Source organism: Oryzias latipes, chromosome 1 (genome assembly GCF_053564925.1).
Source record: "Oryzias latipes strain Hd-rR chromosome 1, Olatipes_Hd-rR_3.1".
In the NCBI taxonomy this organism is placed as follows: Eukaryota; Metazoa; Chordata; class Actinopteri; order Beloniformes; family Adrianichthyidae; genus Oryzias; species Oryzias latipes.
Window position 1 is genome coordinate 27,327,073 of NC_136237.1, and position 19,137 is coordinate 27,346,209.

At 36.7% G+C, this 19,137-nt stretch overlaps 1 protein-coding gene across 6 annotated transcripts in view; it reads right to left on the reverse strand.

The window, feature by feature from the left end:
• Positions 1 to 1,496: 1,496 nt before the first annotated feature.
• npnta (nephronectin a) overlaps positions 1,497 to 19,137 on the reverse strand; it is a 55,384-nt gene continuing 37,743 nt past the window's right edge. For all 6 annotated transcript variants that reach the window (XM_023957382.2, XM_023957381.2, XM_078952371.1 and 3 more), the window contains 8 exons: positions 18,537 to 18,656; positions 16,499 to 16,633; positions 14,702 to 14,824; positions 13,313 to 13,693; positions 9,530 to 9,619; positions 8,644 to 8,742; positions 5,713 to 5,972; positions 1,497 to 5,530 (listed from right to left, as the gene is read on the reverse strand). In XM_023957382.2, coding sequence (XP_023813150.1) covers positions 5,420 to 5,530; positions 5,713 to 5,972; positions 8,644 to 8,742; positions 9,530 to 9,619; positions 13,313 to 13,693; positions 14,702 to 14,824; positions 16,499 to 16,633; positions 18,537 to 18,656 — 1,319 coding nt within the window. In that variant the 3' untranslated portion in view covers positions 1,497 to 5,419. The remainder of the gene's footprint in view (positions 5,531 to 5,712; positions 5,973 to 8,643; positions 8,743 to 9,529; positions 9,620 to 13,312; positions 13,694 to 14,701; positions 14,825 to 16,498; positions 16,634 to 18,536; positions 18,657 to 19,137) is intronic.

Here is a 19,137-nt window from a genome sequence, read left to right on the forward strand (position 1 = left end):
TGCAGCCAGGGCAAAGGAGTCCTGGTGATCTTAGACGCAGTCTTCACCACTCTCTGCACGCGTTTGCCGTCCATGGCGGTAGAGCTGCCGTACTACACTGTGATGCAGCTGGTCAAGACGGACTCAAAAACGCAGCTGTAGATGTTGCTGAGAATTTTTTGGGAAATGCCAAACTTCCTCAGCCTCCTCAGGAAGTAAAGCCACTGATAAGCTTTCTTCATCAGCTGTGTGGTGTTGAGTGACCAGGTGAAATCCTGGCTGAGGTGGACCCCCAGATATTAAAGCTGCTCACCCTCTCCACTTTCACTTAATGTCTTCATCCGTGTGGCGTTTTTAGTCTTCATCCACGGTTGCTTTGTTTTTGTAGCGGTTCTATAAGAAATAATCAAACTGAAACATGAAAGTTTTCAAAAGTTGTAAGTTTTTATTTTATGTTCTACTGAGCAAAAACGATATTTTCAGCTTTTTGTGAAATCCTACCTGCTTGTAATACAATTGTTTGTTTTTGGGGTCACATGGGTCATTGCTATAGTTCTAGCCTTTGTGTGCAAGCTTGAGGTGCAGAATGGAGCACAAAGGGATCTTGACATTATACTGTCTTTATCTTTATCACACTGATAAAGACAGTATCAGACAAAGGGATCTTTATATGATACTGTCTTTACCTGACCTTGAGATTAACTTCTTTTTCTGACTGTAATTAGTTTAAAGACACAAAGGAGTATTTTTTTAAATATGTTAGTCAGATTAACTGCAAAATTATGTGCACCAAAGGGTTTTATTGGGATGAAATCTTGAAAACTTGATAGCGATTTCTAGATCGGGAGAAAGCAGAGAGTCACATAAAACAACTTTGATTTAAAAATGAAATGACAATTTGAGTTATGAGTAAGTCATGAGAATTTAAACAAGAAAAAAGTGTTAAAACGTTCATGTCTGTCTGAGAAAAGTGTATTTAGGCAGTGAGGAGTTTTACAGCCACAAACCGTCTGTAATCAGACTCCGTGGATTTCCCGATCATGGGTTATTTTTTTAACACAATTCCTGCAATAAACAAGGGAGCTCTGTTCTGGTGAAAAAGTAACACAGATATATGTTTAGCTGCAGCAGAAGACGTAGAAATGTGTTTGTTTTTTTCCATTATTACTGGATGAGAAACAGACAGGCAGGACACAAACAGCTGCTCAGTTTTAGGGCAATCTGTGAGACGTGTGAGGAGCTGTAGCCCTCAAAGTCTCAGCGGCACTATGATGGGAGAGAATTTACTATTTATTATTTTGTTGTTTTTTAATGTGCAGAGAAGAGAGAAGAGAATTATATATATACATATATACACATATACGTATATTACTATAATTATTAGTAGTACAAGGTATTTACTTTTAAACTCTTTTCTGCAAAAACTCAGCTTTTGTGCTTATAAAGTGTACACAAAACCAAAAAACTACTTTAAGATTGAGTTGAACAATCTAGTTTCACATCATACTACATCATCATTTTATGGTTTACATTTGTCTTTTAATTAGCAGTTTAAATAGCTACAAATTCAAATATCCATACATGAATATAGATCACACATAAACTACACAGAGAGTGAGATTTCATAAAGTATGTACACACCACAACTTTTACAAGTTCACCACTTGTGACGGCTTAAAAATTGTTTGTATAACAAATGCTCTTTTTATAACAAAGCACAATAAAAAATGAACTAAATATTTCTAAAATAAAATAATAAATCATGAACTGATTTTTTTGTACCTAATTTTGGCATCTGATATTAGTAAACTAACTTTTTTGGGGGGGGGCTTCAGCAGCAGGTCAGCTTCTAGAATGGGCTTCTTAGTAGATCTTTGATAATTTAGGTACAAAAAATGTTGCACAAATTTGTACGAAGGTGTTGATTGCATGTGTAAAAAATTAACTTCATAAAAGCTGTTTAAGAGAATATGAGGTCATAAGTCTGCTTTTCAAACATTTATGAATTTGACGTCCGGGTACCGTAATCCACAAAACCACAGGACATTTTTTTGCTAAACTTCAGATTTTCAGAGTTGATATTTTAACCACTTATGATCAAAAAAATACATGTTTGTCATCATTCACCACAAATAATCCAACAATTTTTAATTTTGACTCAATAAAAAGTTCTTTGTCAAATTTCCAGATTATGTGAATAACAAGCCATTATTATAAAGGCTATTGCAATAAATTAACTTCATTTATGAAGTGTATAAAATCTCAATCTTGGGGTAATTTGGGAAACCCAGCTAACATTTTTACATTACTTTTGTAATGCTTTGAGTTTTTTTTTTGGCATTTACTCATGAACAACACTGAACATCTTGGAGATCACATTTCAATATACCTTGACGCTACCTTCTTCACTGTTCTCTGGTAGACCTTCTATTTGCTTGTGTGTTTGGGATCCTTCTCGTGCAGCCTGACCAAAATTCAGCTAATTCTAAAAATCTTTCAGAAGACCTTGGGATAGTTTCATACGAGCTTATGATGAGGTCATCTCAGTGGTGATGAGGTCCCCATTTTCCCACAGCTACAAAAGCTTGATGTCTCAGAGGTTGGCGTTAACTGATTTTAAATCAAAACAACAATCATCTGACTTCTTGTGGTGCAATTTGGTAATTGGAGCAGCTGTGAAAGTCAATCTTAACTCAGGACCAGCAGTCTCCAGCCCTACTGCTCTGCTTGTTTTCCAGCCAACATTACTACTTTCTGCTGATCAGTTGTATTATTTGGTTTCAAATGCTCATTAGGCAAACACACTCAATGCAGGTGAGCCAGCTAAGCTGGAAAACAAACAGGGGGGTTGCTGGGTTAGAAGGACCAACGATCTAAACCAAACAAGCAGCCCACCTGTAAATATAGTCTCACTTATAAGTGAATCCCAATGGGGTTTACTACAATGCGACTGAAAAAGTAGGAAAGCAAAAAGAGTAAATAACATAAACAGTGCATTATGAGGCCTGCAGCACAAATCTCAATTATTGTGAATTATTGTGAAGAAAAAGTAGGAAAAACATCTCGAAAGCAGACAGAAAGCTTCAAGGGGATGTCGTTCCTTGTATATTATTAGATTACTATAACAGGACTTTGTAATAATGAGCTTTACCGTTTTGGTTTGGGTTGCTTGTTTTTTACTGACAATACTGCCCACATGTTAAATCACTGATATCATCCGTGCAAAGTGCAAACCAAAACAAATACAACCCTGTGCCTCCTCATCATTCCTCTGCCAGGCAAGAACATAAATGAATGTGACAATGTGTGGAAAGGAAAAGTTCCGCTAGTTCAAATTAGACCCTAGATTTAAAAGATATAGGCAACTTTTCTCCCATTTGTCACATTTTCATCACATTTACATGAATTACAGCCGATAAATATTATATTTGTTACTTTAAAGCACACTGTTTCCTGAATCTTAAACATATCTACTGAATGTGAATTCATTAGATAGGCAAGAATTAAAAAGTTCATTGTAACTTTGAAGGCAGATTCATATATATGTTAATCCACACTAGATATTGAATATCTGTCAATTAGAGTTCTCAATTTTTAGATTCAAATGTTAATTTCTCAAGATAAATTCACATTTATCATTTACATAATAGTAAACGTAAATGTTAAACCTAAAACACAATAAAAATGTAAATGTAAAAAAAAATAATAATATAAACGCAAATGTTTAATTTAAATTTTTTATCGCTATATAAATGTTGAGGAAAATATGTTAATTAGACCTTGTCCATTTGAAGAAGCCTGATGTTGTGAGGCCCAATGCAGGAAACCCACACCTGTGGACCTTTAAGCACAGCAAAAATTAAATGTAACTAAGCACATGAACACTTAAAGAGACATAATAGAAGATATATGGACTGCAAGATTCAATCCGTTGAAGAAATCCAATGAGAAAAGCTGTTTTTCTTTTACTCTTCGGTTTCAGGTCTTCTGCAAAACTTTAGGTGGATCAAACTATAGGGCCATTAGGGAGGTGATGGGCTGTAAGGTGCACTCTACTGATGAATAAACCCTTATGACAGAATGTTTGTTTTAGAAATTGCGCAAAAACACCCAGCTGTGTTCTCCCCCCATCAAAGCTTCTTCGGTCGCAGCCTAAATAATTCGTTTTCTAAACATTTCTACTTAGATTTAAAGATTAACTTGTCTGTGTGCATTAATCATTTGGATTGTAATTTTACATTTCTTTTTAATAAAACATACACATCACTATTATGCTTTGCTGCGTTTTGCGATTAGGATTAGATTTAACAAAAAGCATGTAAATCTAAAATTAACATTTAGACATAACATTTAATTACATTAATACTTTGCACTTGAATTTATTATTTTGTTGTAAAAAATATTACTAAAGATGATTCTGCAATTAGATATACATTTAGATGTAACATTTAAATTTGACATTTTCCCAGAGCGATTCAACATTGAACATTTATGTTTAGATTCATGTTAAGCACTTAAACCAGTAAGGTTTCTACTTGACACCTGTTGTCTATTGTCAGAGTGACTGAAATGTGATGAAATGTTAGAAAAGTTGTCTAAATCTGCTAAAACTGTAAATTAATTTTAATTGTAAATTAAATTCATTTAATTTTCAAATTGATTAATTTTACAGTTGGCATTAAACGGATATTCGCATATCTATACAGTCCTATGTTTGTTTAGTACTGCTTAGATTATACAGTATGTGGAAAAACTGAAGCATTAGGTGTGTAAAAGTGTAAAAAAAATGTCTGCATTGGGTTCTCTTGAGCTGAAATATTCATTTCAGTAAGCAGAACAAATGTTGCAATAAATGTATAGAAGAAGAAAAAAGGTTTTTTGACAAACAGTACTTTTTAAATGAGTTTTTAGATTTAAAAAACGTTTTCTTTACACAATTGTTAAACTTCCTGTCATCAGACTAACCATACATTTTCCTGATCACAACTCTCAAGAGATGGGCTTTTATGCTTCACCTCCCAGAATATTAAAGGAATAGACTTGTACATATAAACATTAAGGTTTGGTAGAGCAGGCTTCAAAGGAATGGAACAATTCTCCAAACAAATGAGTGACTTGGATCCTTGTTTCATGTTATGCCGGGATTTTGGGGGTCGGCGGGGCAGGTTCCCTGATATTTACCAGAACAACGTTTGGAGAGGATGGTGCTGCTGGGATCTGTCCATGAGAATCATTTCAGTACTTTTTGTTCATATACAGCCAAATAAAAGAAACCCAGTTTTCTGCTGACCAACTAGCTTTCAGATACCATTCATAGTCAGAGTGATGATGGAGGGACAGGTGAGGGCCCGGGCAGAGAGAGGGTGGGGGTGTCACAACGGAGTCAGTTCTCCTTTAAGTTGAGTGTCCCTCTAGCTTTTTTGCTGCCCTTCTCTGGACATCAGAGTCTCCTGAGATTGTGTTCCTCTGTGCAAGTGCCTTTCCTTAAGGTGATGTCATCAACTGCCATTTCTCCGCTTCTGCCACGCCCACGCTCTCCCTTTAGGATCACCTGCAGATAACACGTAGAAAACAGTTAGATGATGAAACGTTTCTGTGTTAACTTCTGTCAAACTTCACTCAAAAATAACATCATTTATTTGTTACTCCTTGAATCTAGTTATTTTTAGTGACTAATAAAGAGAAAATGTGTCACTTTTGTGATCCTTAATGCATGTTTACTGGACTACTTACACTTTCCAGGCCTGTACCCCACAGCGTGATTTGGGTGTGCCTCCAGCCATTACCACCTGTTCGGCCCCACACCGCAGGACTGTACTGCTTTCCTTTCTTCACAAACACTTGAAGCATTCCCACATGGTGACCCGCTAGCTTGTGCCGGAAGGACAAGCACAAATTGCCATCATTCCAGGGCGGGGTGAGAGGAAGAACTAGTCGGGCTCCTCGTCCAGTCCTTTTGTTTCCCACTTCAGGAATGGTAAGGTAACGCCCACCTTTAAACACAGTGATCACAAACATCACAATATACAGCTGTACAACTGTGTTTGTATTTTCTTTGAAAGCCAAGGATGCACATGAAAAAGTCTCCTGTAAAACTGTTTCTTTCCTTTTTGCCCTTCTCTGCATCTTTTTTTATTTCCTTTATTCTTTCCTTTCCAATTTGTTTTAGTTTATTTTCAAAAACACATCTTCAGGCACCCCCTAATGTATTCTAGAGTCAATATTTTTAATTTTCGGTAATTACCAAATCTATGCAAAAAGCAATGAATTTTGATTTTTTTTTTTTTTGTTTAAATTTTTAAGCCCACGTTTCTCCTAAATGTATTTTTGGATTTGTTTCGTATTTGAAATTCAGTGAAGTATCTAATGAAGCAATGCATTAAGACCTTCACGTTACAAAGGATTTATAACGTGTAATTTGATTTTAACCCTTTCATCCTGTATATCACTAGTTTGTGATTTTACCATCGTGGGATAAAAGTTATCTAAAATATTTGCAATGTATCATCAAATCCAGCCCTTCACCTAATTTAGAATAATTTTGAACAGGAAAAAACATTTTCGTATATCATTGGATATAAAGTCAGAAATGAAATCACATGTTCAATTCTATTCACATATTAAAAACATTGGGTAATTAAAATGTTTATTTTTACAATGGAAATAATCCTAATAAAATTTTTGCTATTTAAATCCAAATCCCTCACCTGGCCTTGGAATATAGTTAACTGATAGCATTTATTTACACAGTCAAAGAGATTTAGGCAAAGTCCTCATTTGTCCAACTGAGTGGGCAGAATGAAGGCATCCATGTGAAAGCCTGAAAATGTTCCAACATCTTTCGCCTTTTGGGCAGTGTTGCCAGATAAAGTCACAGTTTTCCAGCCCTAGATGACCTATGCCAGAAAAACCACCTCCAAAACGTTCATCAGTGATTAATTACCAGCAATTAATCATTCATTGTTGTAACTTCCTATTGAGAGTTCAACTTTTACATCCGCCATTTTTGCAGTCAGTCGGCAAAAAATGTCAAATGGCAGGGGTTATGGTATAACTTATGAACAAAAGTAGAAATTGTTTTTGCATTTTCACTTTTCAAGTATTTCAGTGAGATAAAATACTGTATAAAAAAATGTCCTAATGAAACATATTAAAAAGTGGTTAAATATTTAAAAACCTGTTCTTGTGAATATAAACAAAGTGTTAACAAAGCATTAAGAACTAAATAAATTAACATATCACCTAAGATTACTTCAAAAGTATTTTGTGTTTTTCATAAACAGGACATTTTGTGCAACAACAGTAAAATCATCATAAATATATATATATATATATATATATATATATATATATATATATATATATATATATATATATATATATATATATATATATATACATTCAGAAAACAAATTAGTTTTTGCTTCTTTATTCACATCTCAAAAAGCACTATTGTTTTTCTGCACGTCTCCCCTCATGTCTTTTTAGTGCAGCTTTATGTTAGATCAGAACAAAAAATAAACTATAGAAAAACGTGAAATACATTAACTATCAAATGGAAAGTGAGAATTTGCAATAAAATGTCAAAATTGATAATAAAAGAACAATAAAGCATTAAACTGTTAGTTTACTCTATAAGCTGTCAACTCAGTGTGCATGGGATTGCGTAATTTGCCATGAGGCCCAGCTCAGTGCTGTATCACCTCGCAGCCTGCACAGTCATTAAACAGGAAATACGCAAAATACTGAGATTTGGGGTTTAAAAGTAGATAAAATGATTATAATCATACATAAAAAAAATGAATTTTTTGAACAGATTAGTGGATGCGTATTTATGTTTATAATTAGTAGACTTTACATCTCATGATGGCAGGTGAGGATGCTTACAGGTGAGGCACTGGCTCACCTGCCTCCCCTGACCCCCTAAAGCAATATTTACCCACAAAGTCAGAATCAAGGCCGCCCAGTTAGGTGGGCAACTCCCCAATCTGGCAACACTGCTTATGGCACACCAATATGTAGACCCTAAACTACTTAGTTTCTGCAGATATTGCAGCACAAGTATCCATTCTGGGTAACATTAGAGTCAATGCAGCTAAAACATTATTGAATAGCTTTTGAGAAGTAAAAAAATAGTGGAAGGCGACTTTACGTCACAGAAAGTGATCTAAGGCAATCCAGTCCTACATTCAACAGAGATCGTTCAATTTTATAGTTTCCATCAGAAGAGGTTAAATAAAGAAATGATCAAAGACACAAAATCCACCCAAGATAAATAAAGAAAACCATGTGCTGGTCACTTCACTGTTGAGACACCTGAGTTCCCTCTGTATGATTACAAACGTCTCCTCATTCAATTACCCCCCTTAACAGAGTTGTAGTAAAACTTAAGCAGGTCCTAGATGGCTCACATTATCCACTCATGATTTGCATTGCTTTGTACAGCAAATCCCTAATCTGCAAAAAAGACAAACTACTTTGTTGAAGTCGTTTTGACCTGCAAGCGAGCAGAACAAAGCTGCTCTTCTGAGACAGTATGCACGTGTATGCTATTAAAGGATTAAAACATTTTAACACCCATTTACTGGCTTTCAGGTTCTTTTTCTTTTCTTTTTAATTGAAGGGGGTAGGATTGGGAAGCGCTGACCCTTGTCCTTTAATTACCTGTTGGATCAGGCGTCGTCTCCCAGTGCAGGTCTCCATCTTTGTCCCTGATCCACCCACAAAGACCATCATCAAAGGAGCAGCTCAGATACCCCGACTCTGAAAAGGGCAACACGTTTCAGAGAAATGGAGGTCACACACACACACATAGAAGCAAAGGCTTAAGCCTGCTCTTTTATTTTGGTGCCTCCAGCATTACAGATGATCATCTCTGTGATGGAAAAAACAAGGCAACGTTTTAAGATTTGATGCAGAAAGGAAGGACGTTTATGAGTTAATTCTACTTTAATAATCTCAGTTGATGTTTTGTTGTGTTTTATTTTTTAACTGCTGTAATGAAGAATAAATGAAGAGCAGAGACTAAGGCTGTAATATACAAAGACTTATAGTTCCAAAATTGGTTTTCAGAAAAAATTAAAACCTATTTGTCAGCTAAATTGACTTTTTGAAAAAGCATTCAAGGCCATAAAAAATATTAGAAAATTTAATTTTGTATTGCATTTTAATGAGCACTGCACAATGAGTAAACGTGATCAGTTAAAATACTCATCTAAAGTTTTCTAATCCCTGCAAAATATTGGAGAAGTTTGTAAGAAAATGTACTTCCAAGGAGTAAAAGAAAGAAAAAAATGATTTGCCAGATGACAAAAATCTCTGCTCATGTCACTTAAACTGATTCCTCATGTATGATTTTCATAGGGAGAGCACTTTAAAAACACCTTTTGTGACTGTAAAACAAGCACAAAGTCAAAGGCATCCCAGAGATAACTTTCTGGTTTCAATTAGTCAATATCTCACGCTGCTCATCTGTCATCTTGTAAGTCTAGTGAGCTCGTCTTTTGGCACTTGCATCTTTCACGAGCTGCATTGTGTGCATTGTGTTCACCTGGATCATCCCTGACTTCATCTGCTGTGTTGCCCAGTTCAATGTCAAAGTCGGAGCCGAGGACAGTGTTCTGGTCATGGTTCCGAGGGACTGCAGAGAGGAATAGGTTGGGATAAATTATAATTACGGTATTATATATGTTCATAGTTTTATTTCCCAACAAATGGATTGCCAACAATGAATGTCAGTGTCACAGTTGACATGTTTTTTTTTGCACGTTTCCTGAAAGAATGAAGATGTTCGTTAAGATGGCAGTAAAGATAAACACCAGAAATCAGATCTGAATCAAAGGGAAATTTCAAAAGTTCATCTGACGCAACATGTGAGCAATCGGTGCTGCTTTGCGATTGGTTGATCAGTTCAGGCGCACACATTCAGTACTAAGAACAGCTGCACCCGGAATAGCTCCTGACCTTTCCCAATGGGGTCACACTGCACAAAATAGTCTGGATCAAGCTGTTATTAAAGGTCAGCCGTGTTCCGCTCTTTTTTGTTTTTTACTTCAGCATTGAACATTTTCTAAGAAAAGCTTTGGTCCTTTTCTTCCAGATATATAAATGTGTTCATTGGTTTAAAGAAATGGTTTAAAAAATATATAAAAATCGTGTGAAGATAAAACATGTTTCCTTTTTATTGGTATAACTTGCTAAAATCCAATTGATAAATCTGCCTTTAATATATGTATATTTTAAATTGTATTAAAATAATAATTTACTTAAATTCTTAACATGAGCCACCCCATCCCCTCCCTCTTTTAGCCCGGAAAGTGAAAGGGCCCATCCCAAAGCTGGGTCATGACGACTTGGCAGCATGTCCTAGTCTGACAGTCGGAGGGAATCTAAGTGTCTAAGTGTGTGGGGGGGTTATGCACACCAGGCTCTCCAGCAATTCGTGGCATCCTGGTATCTCTGTCTGTGCGCAGATCAAAGCCCCATTTGGAATTTTGCATTCAAAAGGGAGGAAACGTTTCTAGACGGCAGCAGAGATCTAAACAGGAAGTGGAATGAATGAAATAAAGTGTTTTTTTTTTTTCACTTGTAAGAAAACAATAACTATGTGTGTTTAAGAGTTTACAAGAACCTTTTTCATAGTCACTGCAAAATTGCAATTATATAAATAAACATTTTTTGACATTTATTTTCCTGAAATGTTTTTATTATTGTCATTAGGTAGACTAAGTACTCAATATAAGCTAAATTTACTTACGATTTTTATCTTTTACATTTTATTTCTTTTATTTACTTTATTTCCAAAGTCTAACCCCATAATAATTGTAAAGACCAAATTTGTGGAGCTTAACAGGCTTTTATGACCAACAAAATCTTATTTCTTTCCTTCTGATGTTAAAACAACAATTTATAGAGTTTCTGTTTTATTAGCCTTCTGTGTCTCTTTAAAAACACCCTCAAACTACACTGCAAATGCGCACTGGAACCAGGAGACTCATCGTTCCTGTTTTCATCTCCTGATTAAAATAATTAGTCATTTCTCCTTCCTTTCTCAGTTTCAGTTTTTTTCAAGAAGCTTTGATTCCTAGAGTGGCTTTGCTGTAGGAAAACTATTAAGTCTGATATCTCTGTCAAGCAGTGCAGACAGGTGTAAATGTAATCTTCTCTCCTCTTTACTGTTTCTAATTACTACATACCATCTGGCAAGATGAGGAAGAACCAGAGCGCCTACACCTTTCTAATTCTGAATGTAGCTGTTGCAACTTACAAGACAGTGAAAGTGCCTTCGCATTGGGTTTCTGGCCTTTGAGATATATTTTGCTGCTTAGTTCAAGCAGTTTGTTACTTTTTCAGGATGCACCAACTTTTATTTATTCCTAATGGTTCTGTGTCATATTCATTTTTAGCAAACGTCAATGGTATTTGAACCACAAAAGAAGAAAAGAAAACAGATAAATGATTATTGTACCTATAAACACATTATGCAACTGAATATGGTAATCCCTTTTTTTAACTTGAGTGGAAATGTAAAAAAAGGAAAAAGATTAAAGAAACAGTTTATTTTCTGACATTGATTTATAATATAATACAGAAGATGTTTAATTTCTCTTTTATTACCACTCATGATTGACTTCCAGCCAATTGTGTAAATGTTTATCTGCCACAAAATCTATTCCGCGAGATGCTAGGAAGTTGACCTTAAGTGTTGCGTGTCTAGCTCTGCATCATCTGCAGGGATTCCTTCATGCAGCCATAATTTTCATTTTAAATAGGTCTGTGAGACGGAGATTATTTTTATTTGAGTTTTTGTAAACTTGTTCTGCAGCTGAGAAAACAGATGAGTAATCTTTAAAATAAAGAGATTCTACAGATTATTTTTTTTAATTAAGCAGCTAGACTCAGTTTCAGGCCTCCTCTTCATTAGTTCCTCTTCACTTCTGTCATTTGATATCGAAAGTTGCCACAAATGTCAAACAAAGTCTGGCGATGAGCTTTAAATGAAATTCAAAACAGAGAGTCACACTTGGCAAAAAGCACAGTGAGAAAATTAAAGCCAACAACAGAAGAACAAAACATTCTCAATCTAATGGTGCCATTAATAAAAACTGATCTGTTATTTTCTGCTTTAGATGTGTTGCTTCTTAAATAATTTCTTAGAAATCATAAAATTCTTACAAACACAGCTGCCTATGTATGTCTAATATGTCTGCTAAGTGGGCCCACAGCAGCTACATGCATAGAAAAACGGCTTAAACTAAGGCTGATGATTTTTTTCCAACACTTTAGATTATTGACTCCCTTAAATGTCTGGCTAGAATTATAAATGCCTTTTGATGCAAATATGCATCAAACCACTGCGGCTCCAGATTTACCGTAATTTAGTATCAACTTGAAAGTGAAATATCAGTGACTTTTTTTTTATAGCTATAAACGTCATTTTAGCTAAAAAGATGAAAATTAAATCTGGACACAAAAAAGAATCTGACATTAACAAAAACTCTTAAGAACTCTTACTGCACTATGAATGACTTCACTTCACAACTACTGTGTCAATTTGTATGCTTTATGTGTAAAACAGCATCTGTGACAAAAGCATAAAAGTTCATTTTATGTTAAAAAATGTGTTTTCCTTTCTGCTCAGAAATGTATGTCAGTCTGTCATGGTAAATGGGGTATACTTATATTGCCCTTTTCTACCTTTATTAAGGCCCAAAACACTTTATGGTCACAGTTAATACTGAGCCTACACATGTTCACAGTTTAGAAAATCTTTACCTGTTCTTTAAACCTTCACTTCTTATTTGGCTATGTCAAGCTATGTTCACACCGCCCTCTGCAACCCATGTTAAAGCAGCCACTTCTGAAGAAAAGTCTGTGTAAACGCACGTGAATGCAAGTTATGGTCTTCTCTGTTCAAAACTTTTGTCTTTATGTGTAGTTAAGCAAGTTTTTACAAGTTTTTGGGCTCTGCGTACAAAACACGTGGCCGTTGAACGCATATTGCTGGTTAAAGCAGTTTGAACTTTGACCAATCAGGGACTCAGATTTTGTAGTGACCGATGGATTTGGTTCATCTGGTAAACCCAGACACAGCGACAATAAATACAAAAAAAACGACAATAGGCAAAAAACAACAATAAACCAAGGCCAATCCATATGCGTCATTGCAAGGACGACCAGTAATTAACCAAACTGTTTCCATTTGGTGCCCTAATTACATGTCAAACGCCCGTTGTGTTTGTGGCTTCAGACAAAACAGAAATGTGTGTCAAGAGCTACATTTTAATCTACATTTTCTGAAAATAAATAAATAAAATAAAGGTCCAATTCTTACTTTGCACATCCCCTCGCTTTTTGGTGACTTCCTTCTGGATGGTGTTGTCCACTGGCGTGACTGGAGGTGGAGTCAGTGGTGGTTTTGTGGGAGCGGCTGGTTTTGGTGTGATCAAGGGCTTGCGTGTGGGTATTGACGGCCTTCTGGTGGGCACGAAGGGCTTTCGGGTGGGAACTGCAGGCTTGCGTGGGGATGGCGTGACCTTACTGGGAGGCAGAGGAGCTTTGGTGGTCGATTTAGGGCGAATGGGGTAGACTTTTTTCTGAGTCACAGGTGGACGGGTGGTGGTGGTTCTTTTGTGGTCAAAACCTGGGATGAGGTTGTGATGATTTGGAGGTACTTTTCCAGGTCTTGGGGGGTCAATAACCACCTTTGGAATGGCTGAAATCACAAGAGAATGTTGTTGAAATTCTTCAGAGATAATGAAACATAGATTTGCTGATATGTCTTTAGCCTTACTTTTACAGAGGAGAGTTTAATTCTATCAGAGACCTTTATGTCTATTAAATCAGATTAGATTCATTAAAATAGCTAAATGAGTAAGTTTCAAGTTTAAAAAGTAAAAAAAAAAGAATAAAGGAAGCATATAGTATCATGCAAACTAAAAAAAGGCTTTATATATATAGAAGGCGTAAACATTATCTGCTTGCATATCCAGAGGCCTTGCAGCAACAGACTGAGAATGTGTGTGAAATAATTCCCTTCAACCGTCTTTGCTGATGAAATGTAAGCAACTCCTCCTTCTCTTTTGTTCCTCCTCACATTGTCTGTATTGGGGGCAAACTCTTGCTATTTTCTGTGGCGTTTTTTTCTTCTTCCTAGTAGCTTCTGAGTGACGATTGAGCCTAAATCGGTGCATGTAGCCTGAATCTGTTTTTTCCCTTCTCGGGTTGCAGACCACTTTTGAAATGTGATCCACAAGCAGGACATAGAAACTCAAGTCTCGGAGCCAAGCGTCTCTCCCCCCCTTGGGAAGGCATTAGATATTAGCAGGAGGCAACCGCTTGGTTGTGTCAGTTAAGTGATTAAATATTGAGTTTCTGGAGAATCTGCAACCACAAAGACAAATAAGCTGCGTGTGATTAAGCGGAAAGAGAAAAACTATATTAGATATGACACATTTGATTCTAACTTCTTTTGTGGCTGATTAGAAAAAGGCCAGATGGAGAAAGTGGGGTTACTCTGGGCGACAGTGATAAGGCAGCAGGGTGATTCCTGGAATGACTGACAGCCATTACAAAGACAGGAATTTCCGAATCAGCTCGACACTTGTGAGGCTTTTCTTCCCTCCCTCCTGCTTTGCAACTGGCAAAGAAAACAACAATGTGAGGCCCCATCCCTCTCAGCAAAAGTGAAGACTGACGCCAGCATTTTTTTCCCAGGCCTTACGTTTACAGTCATGTCCCATGCCCCTGTAGCCATCTTTGCACTTGCACTTGTAGGAGCCTGGCGTGTTGTAGCAGTTGGCGAAGCTGCTGCAGTGGCTCTGACCCGAAACGCACTCGTCCACATCTGAAAGATAACAGAAAAACAAGAACATGCAGCAAAAGCTGAAGGTTTATAGAGGATTTAAATGTAGCGGTAGATTAGAAAAGACTAATTGCTTCAATGGTTCTTAAAGGAACGCTTGTCTGAATTGGTGCTGGCAAAGGCCTTTGCATAATCAACAATGACTCATTCATAAATGCCTGAGAAAAATCATCATGAGGGCTGTTTAGGAAATATCCTTGAAGAGCTAAAGTGCTCAGATGTCAATGGAGCATTCATTATAAAAGATTTCTATTTTACATATTACAGATAATTACTTTTTAAAGACATTGGCTCAAAATTTGATTAAAAGTATTAGAGACTTAAGTGTTGAGGCTTAAAATGATTTGCCAAAATTCAAATCAGTTTTGTGAAATGGTTATTTTTGTTACTATTTGTAGAAGATGAGAACAGAGGAAAGATCAGTAGATAAACACAATTGTTTGTCTGAATAATGAGCCAAAGTGGCAAACACTGGATCAGCACTAATTGATCAACTTCCCATTGATTTCTTTAGCCATGATCTAACATTAGCTGAAAATGTGCCCAGTTTGGTCAGAAACAACTTTCTATTCAGGTATCATCATTTGACAAGAAGATTAGTATCACTGAGGGATCTCCGATGAAATCCTCTTTTTTTTTGTATTTTGTCTTCTTGGAAAAAAAATGCATTTTTCATTATTTTAAAAAAGGTTAATATAATTTAATGACAGTGAGTTATTAAACTATTGTCTCAAACAGTAAGAAATATTATCAGACAGAAGTGTCTGCTAAATTCCCATGACTTTTCTCTCGGTTCTTTTTTAAAAAATGTCCGATATTAGGCTAGTTTGACTCTTCTGACTCTTTGTAGCCTGAGTATTACTTAGTGATCTATCTTGCAGTAGGACTTAATATGTCTTCTGAAGTTAACATTTACATATTCTTTTAAATTGCTGTTGAATTTGAATTCAAAGTGGTCATCATGTCAACTGTAGGGCAACTTTTACAGAAAAATGAATAAAACAGTAATAAAACAGTGTTTCTTTTTGGCCAATTTAGTGTTATGCAATGCTCCAGGAAATCTATCAGTGAATCAGCAAACTTTAAATAAGTCTGGCTAAGTTCAGCTCATCAACTACTGGAAAACTACGTTTTAATTCATTTTACTCACAATAAAAATGTTTTTTAAACACTTTTTCTGTTTGCCAAGGTTTCTTTTGGTGTTTTTGTTGCTGTCAATCCACTGAATGTTGTTCCTGTGTCAATAAAACTATCTATGTTTAAATTCTGCTGCCTTTCTCACCTGACCCAACTTTCACATTTATAAAATTTCCAAAATAATTTGGAAAAAAAATCATACAATTGTGTCTGATTTACTATGATGACATTTGAAGAGATTCTCCCAAACATTCAACTTCCTATTATGTCAAAGTGTAAAAAAGCAGATGGTTTCATGTGTTTTTAGGCCTTCATAAACAGAGTGACATGGTCTCTGTCACAAAACAAAGCTCCTGAAAATGAAGAAGCAGAAAAACTTTCTGTGTTCAAGATTTAGTTTGAATCATAAAAGTTAGATTGATCAGATTGTCAGACTTTATATAAATAATATGTAATTACTGCAGCAGTGACCTATGATCATTAGTTGTGCTTTAGTTGTGAAAGCCAGCGTGTCATTACCGAAGCACTGGTATTTTCCATTGATGTATTGCAGGTCAAAGCCTTCATGGCACTTGCAGATGTAGCTGCCAAAGGTGTTGATGCATTTTCTGAACCTGGGGCACACCGCAATCCCTGCTGCACACTCATCCACATCTGCAGGAGAAAAGAAAGATGGGTGCTATTAAAAAAAAGATGTTCCGATCCATTATATATTCACCTAATCTTCAAGGAAATCTTTATGACAAGGCAAGTTGATGCAAAAAAAAAAGACGGACCATACATTGTATAAGGAAAAAGGAAATAGTCATTTTAAAACAAAACTGCAAAATACTTGTTCCGCCTTCTAGTCTTAACACTCCCTTAGGAAAAAAAATAGAACAGTACCCATGCAGTTGCATAATTTAAAGAACTACTTAAAGTGGCTGTGCTGATCACCTCCACAGGCGTGTAAGCATTAATATTTAAATGACGAGCTTCTCCATGCATTTGCCGCAAAATAATTTGCAGCACAACACGACTCAGCCACTGTGGCGCCTCGGGGCATGCTGGGAGAAGAAGCAGACAGAGTGAGCAGGGCAGCACTTTGCCTGAAACTACGCACGTCCAAACCAATTATGAAAATATGTGCATGGCTCAATGGATGAAGCTGCTTAATGGACAGCAGCTGGAGTCTGCGACACAGTTTGGCATCTATCATAACCATGAATTATTTAATTAGAAAACAAAACAGCAAAGACCTTGAATGTGTAGCATTCACTGCTCTGAAAAGATCCCATCACTGTTCTCCAGAGTGTGAATAAAACCTATTGTAAAGATGCAGAGCATCAGATTTAAAACTAGAGTCGAAGTCTCAAATGCAAAGCATGCTGGATTAGCGTCTAAAGCAGTCTGAAGACGCAGATGCATTTGCAGCTGAGCAACAACAGGTCAATATGCCCCTCGGTGGGATCAGAGGACATCTCTCTTCGGGGAATCAAGGCTCGCTTTAGAAAACTGTCCCTTCCGTTAAGCCACTTAACATTAAAGTGGAATGATAAGGTATTGCAGCAGTAACAGCTCTCACTGGAGGAGTCTGTTCAAATCCAAAGGCAACGTTTGCAGGTAAAAGTACTGTAGATGTGGAGGACAGAGCTGGAGTCTTTCTTGCTACATTATTGTATTAAAAAAGCCAAGATGGAACAATTTTCTGTTTGAGATCATTAAAACACAAAAAAAACTCTAAATATTTCAGACGAGTTCCAATTGAAGGCTTAAAGACTCACTCCAATCCTCTTTTAGATCTATTTTGAAAGCATTTTCAGTGGTCTTTTAATTATGATTAATGCCGATTTTAGCCAAAATAAAAAATGTGTTGTTAACTAGTTTCTAGCTGCAGGTGTTCATCTCTAAGTTGTGGGCGGAATCATTGGTGTGAAGCAATCCCGCACTCCATTCCCATCTCTGTTTTTTAAGAAGCTTTGTGTTTTATGCACTCTCCAACTGGCTTGCAACCCTTCACACCTCCAAACTAGGCGTGGACAATAAATTCCAAATTTATCGTTATCGCTAAATCAGCCCGTGTCATACATGTATCAGAAAAGACACTGTAAACTGAGATAAATGGTTACCTTAAATGTTTACACACATGCTGAAAAAATCTCACGGCATATACCCAATTGGATGGACCACTTCACATAGTTGATGTGAATGGCGTGCAATATCGGAGTTTTCCAGCCACACAGTTTTGAGTCACATGCCAAAACAAAGACATCCATGGATAAGTGGATGCATCAGAATGGAGTGGAGCAGGGAGCTCCAAGCTTTTTCCACTGTCATTTTTTTGTCTGGCCCTGACTCACAATTATAGGAATTAGGAAATACTCAGAAATGCACTTTAAGGCTTAATTTTCTTTATATGTCCTCCATCATGAAAAAAAACACAATTATTTTCTCAAAAGATTTCTTTGTGATAAAAAATATCTGCATCAAGACAGAGAGAAATGCACACAGCTTCACCTCATGGGAGCGATAAAATACGGCTCAGTTTTCCAGGCCCATGAGTTATATAAAGACTCACCCACGCAGGTCCTTCCATCCGGAGCCAGCTGTAGCCCTGGTGACGGACACTGACATCGAACCTCCCCTTTCAGCACTTCACAGCCATACTGACAGTTGGCCATGCCACAAGTCCGAGCATCTAATGGAAAGAAAGAAAAAATGCATGTTAAGCCTTGGTGACAAAGAGGAGTACAAAGGAGAGAGTTATGCTGCTCTTATCCATGCCTTCCACACACACACACATGCACCTCTTATCCCTTAGCCAATTTGTAAGAGCCGGGCCACTTGCCGGCCTTTGTGATATTAGTGAGCTTGACCCCAGGGTGCAGCTGACAGAACAGCAGTCACTCTACGGTTATTAGATTCCTCTGCTGTGCAATAGCCGTATACTCACACCTTAGCTCCAGCAGCCCTCTTTGATCCTTTCTTAAACCCTAAAACTAATAATAATCCATCTCCAGCATATCAGAGCAGAAGTACAGCCGCACTGTTGTTGTTCCATGCTGGGAAAACCAAGACCCTCTAAAATTATAACATGTTGGAACTGAATTTGTTCAGCGCCTCTTGATACATTCAGAGCGTAAAAAGGAAATTAAAAAGCAGGGCTCATGCTGCTGCAG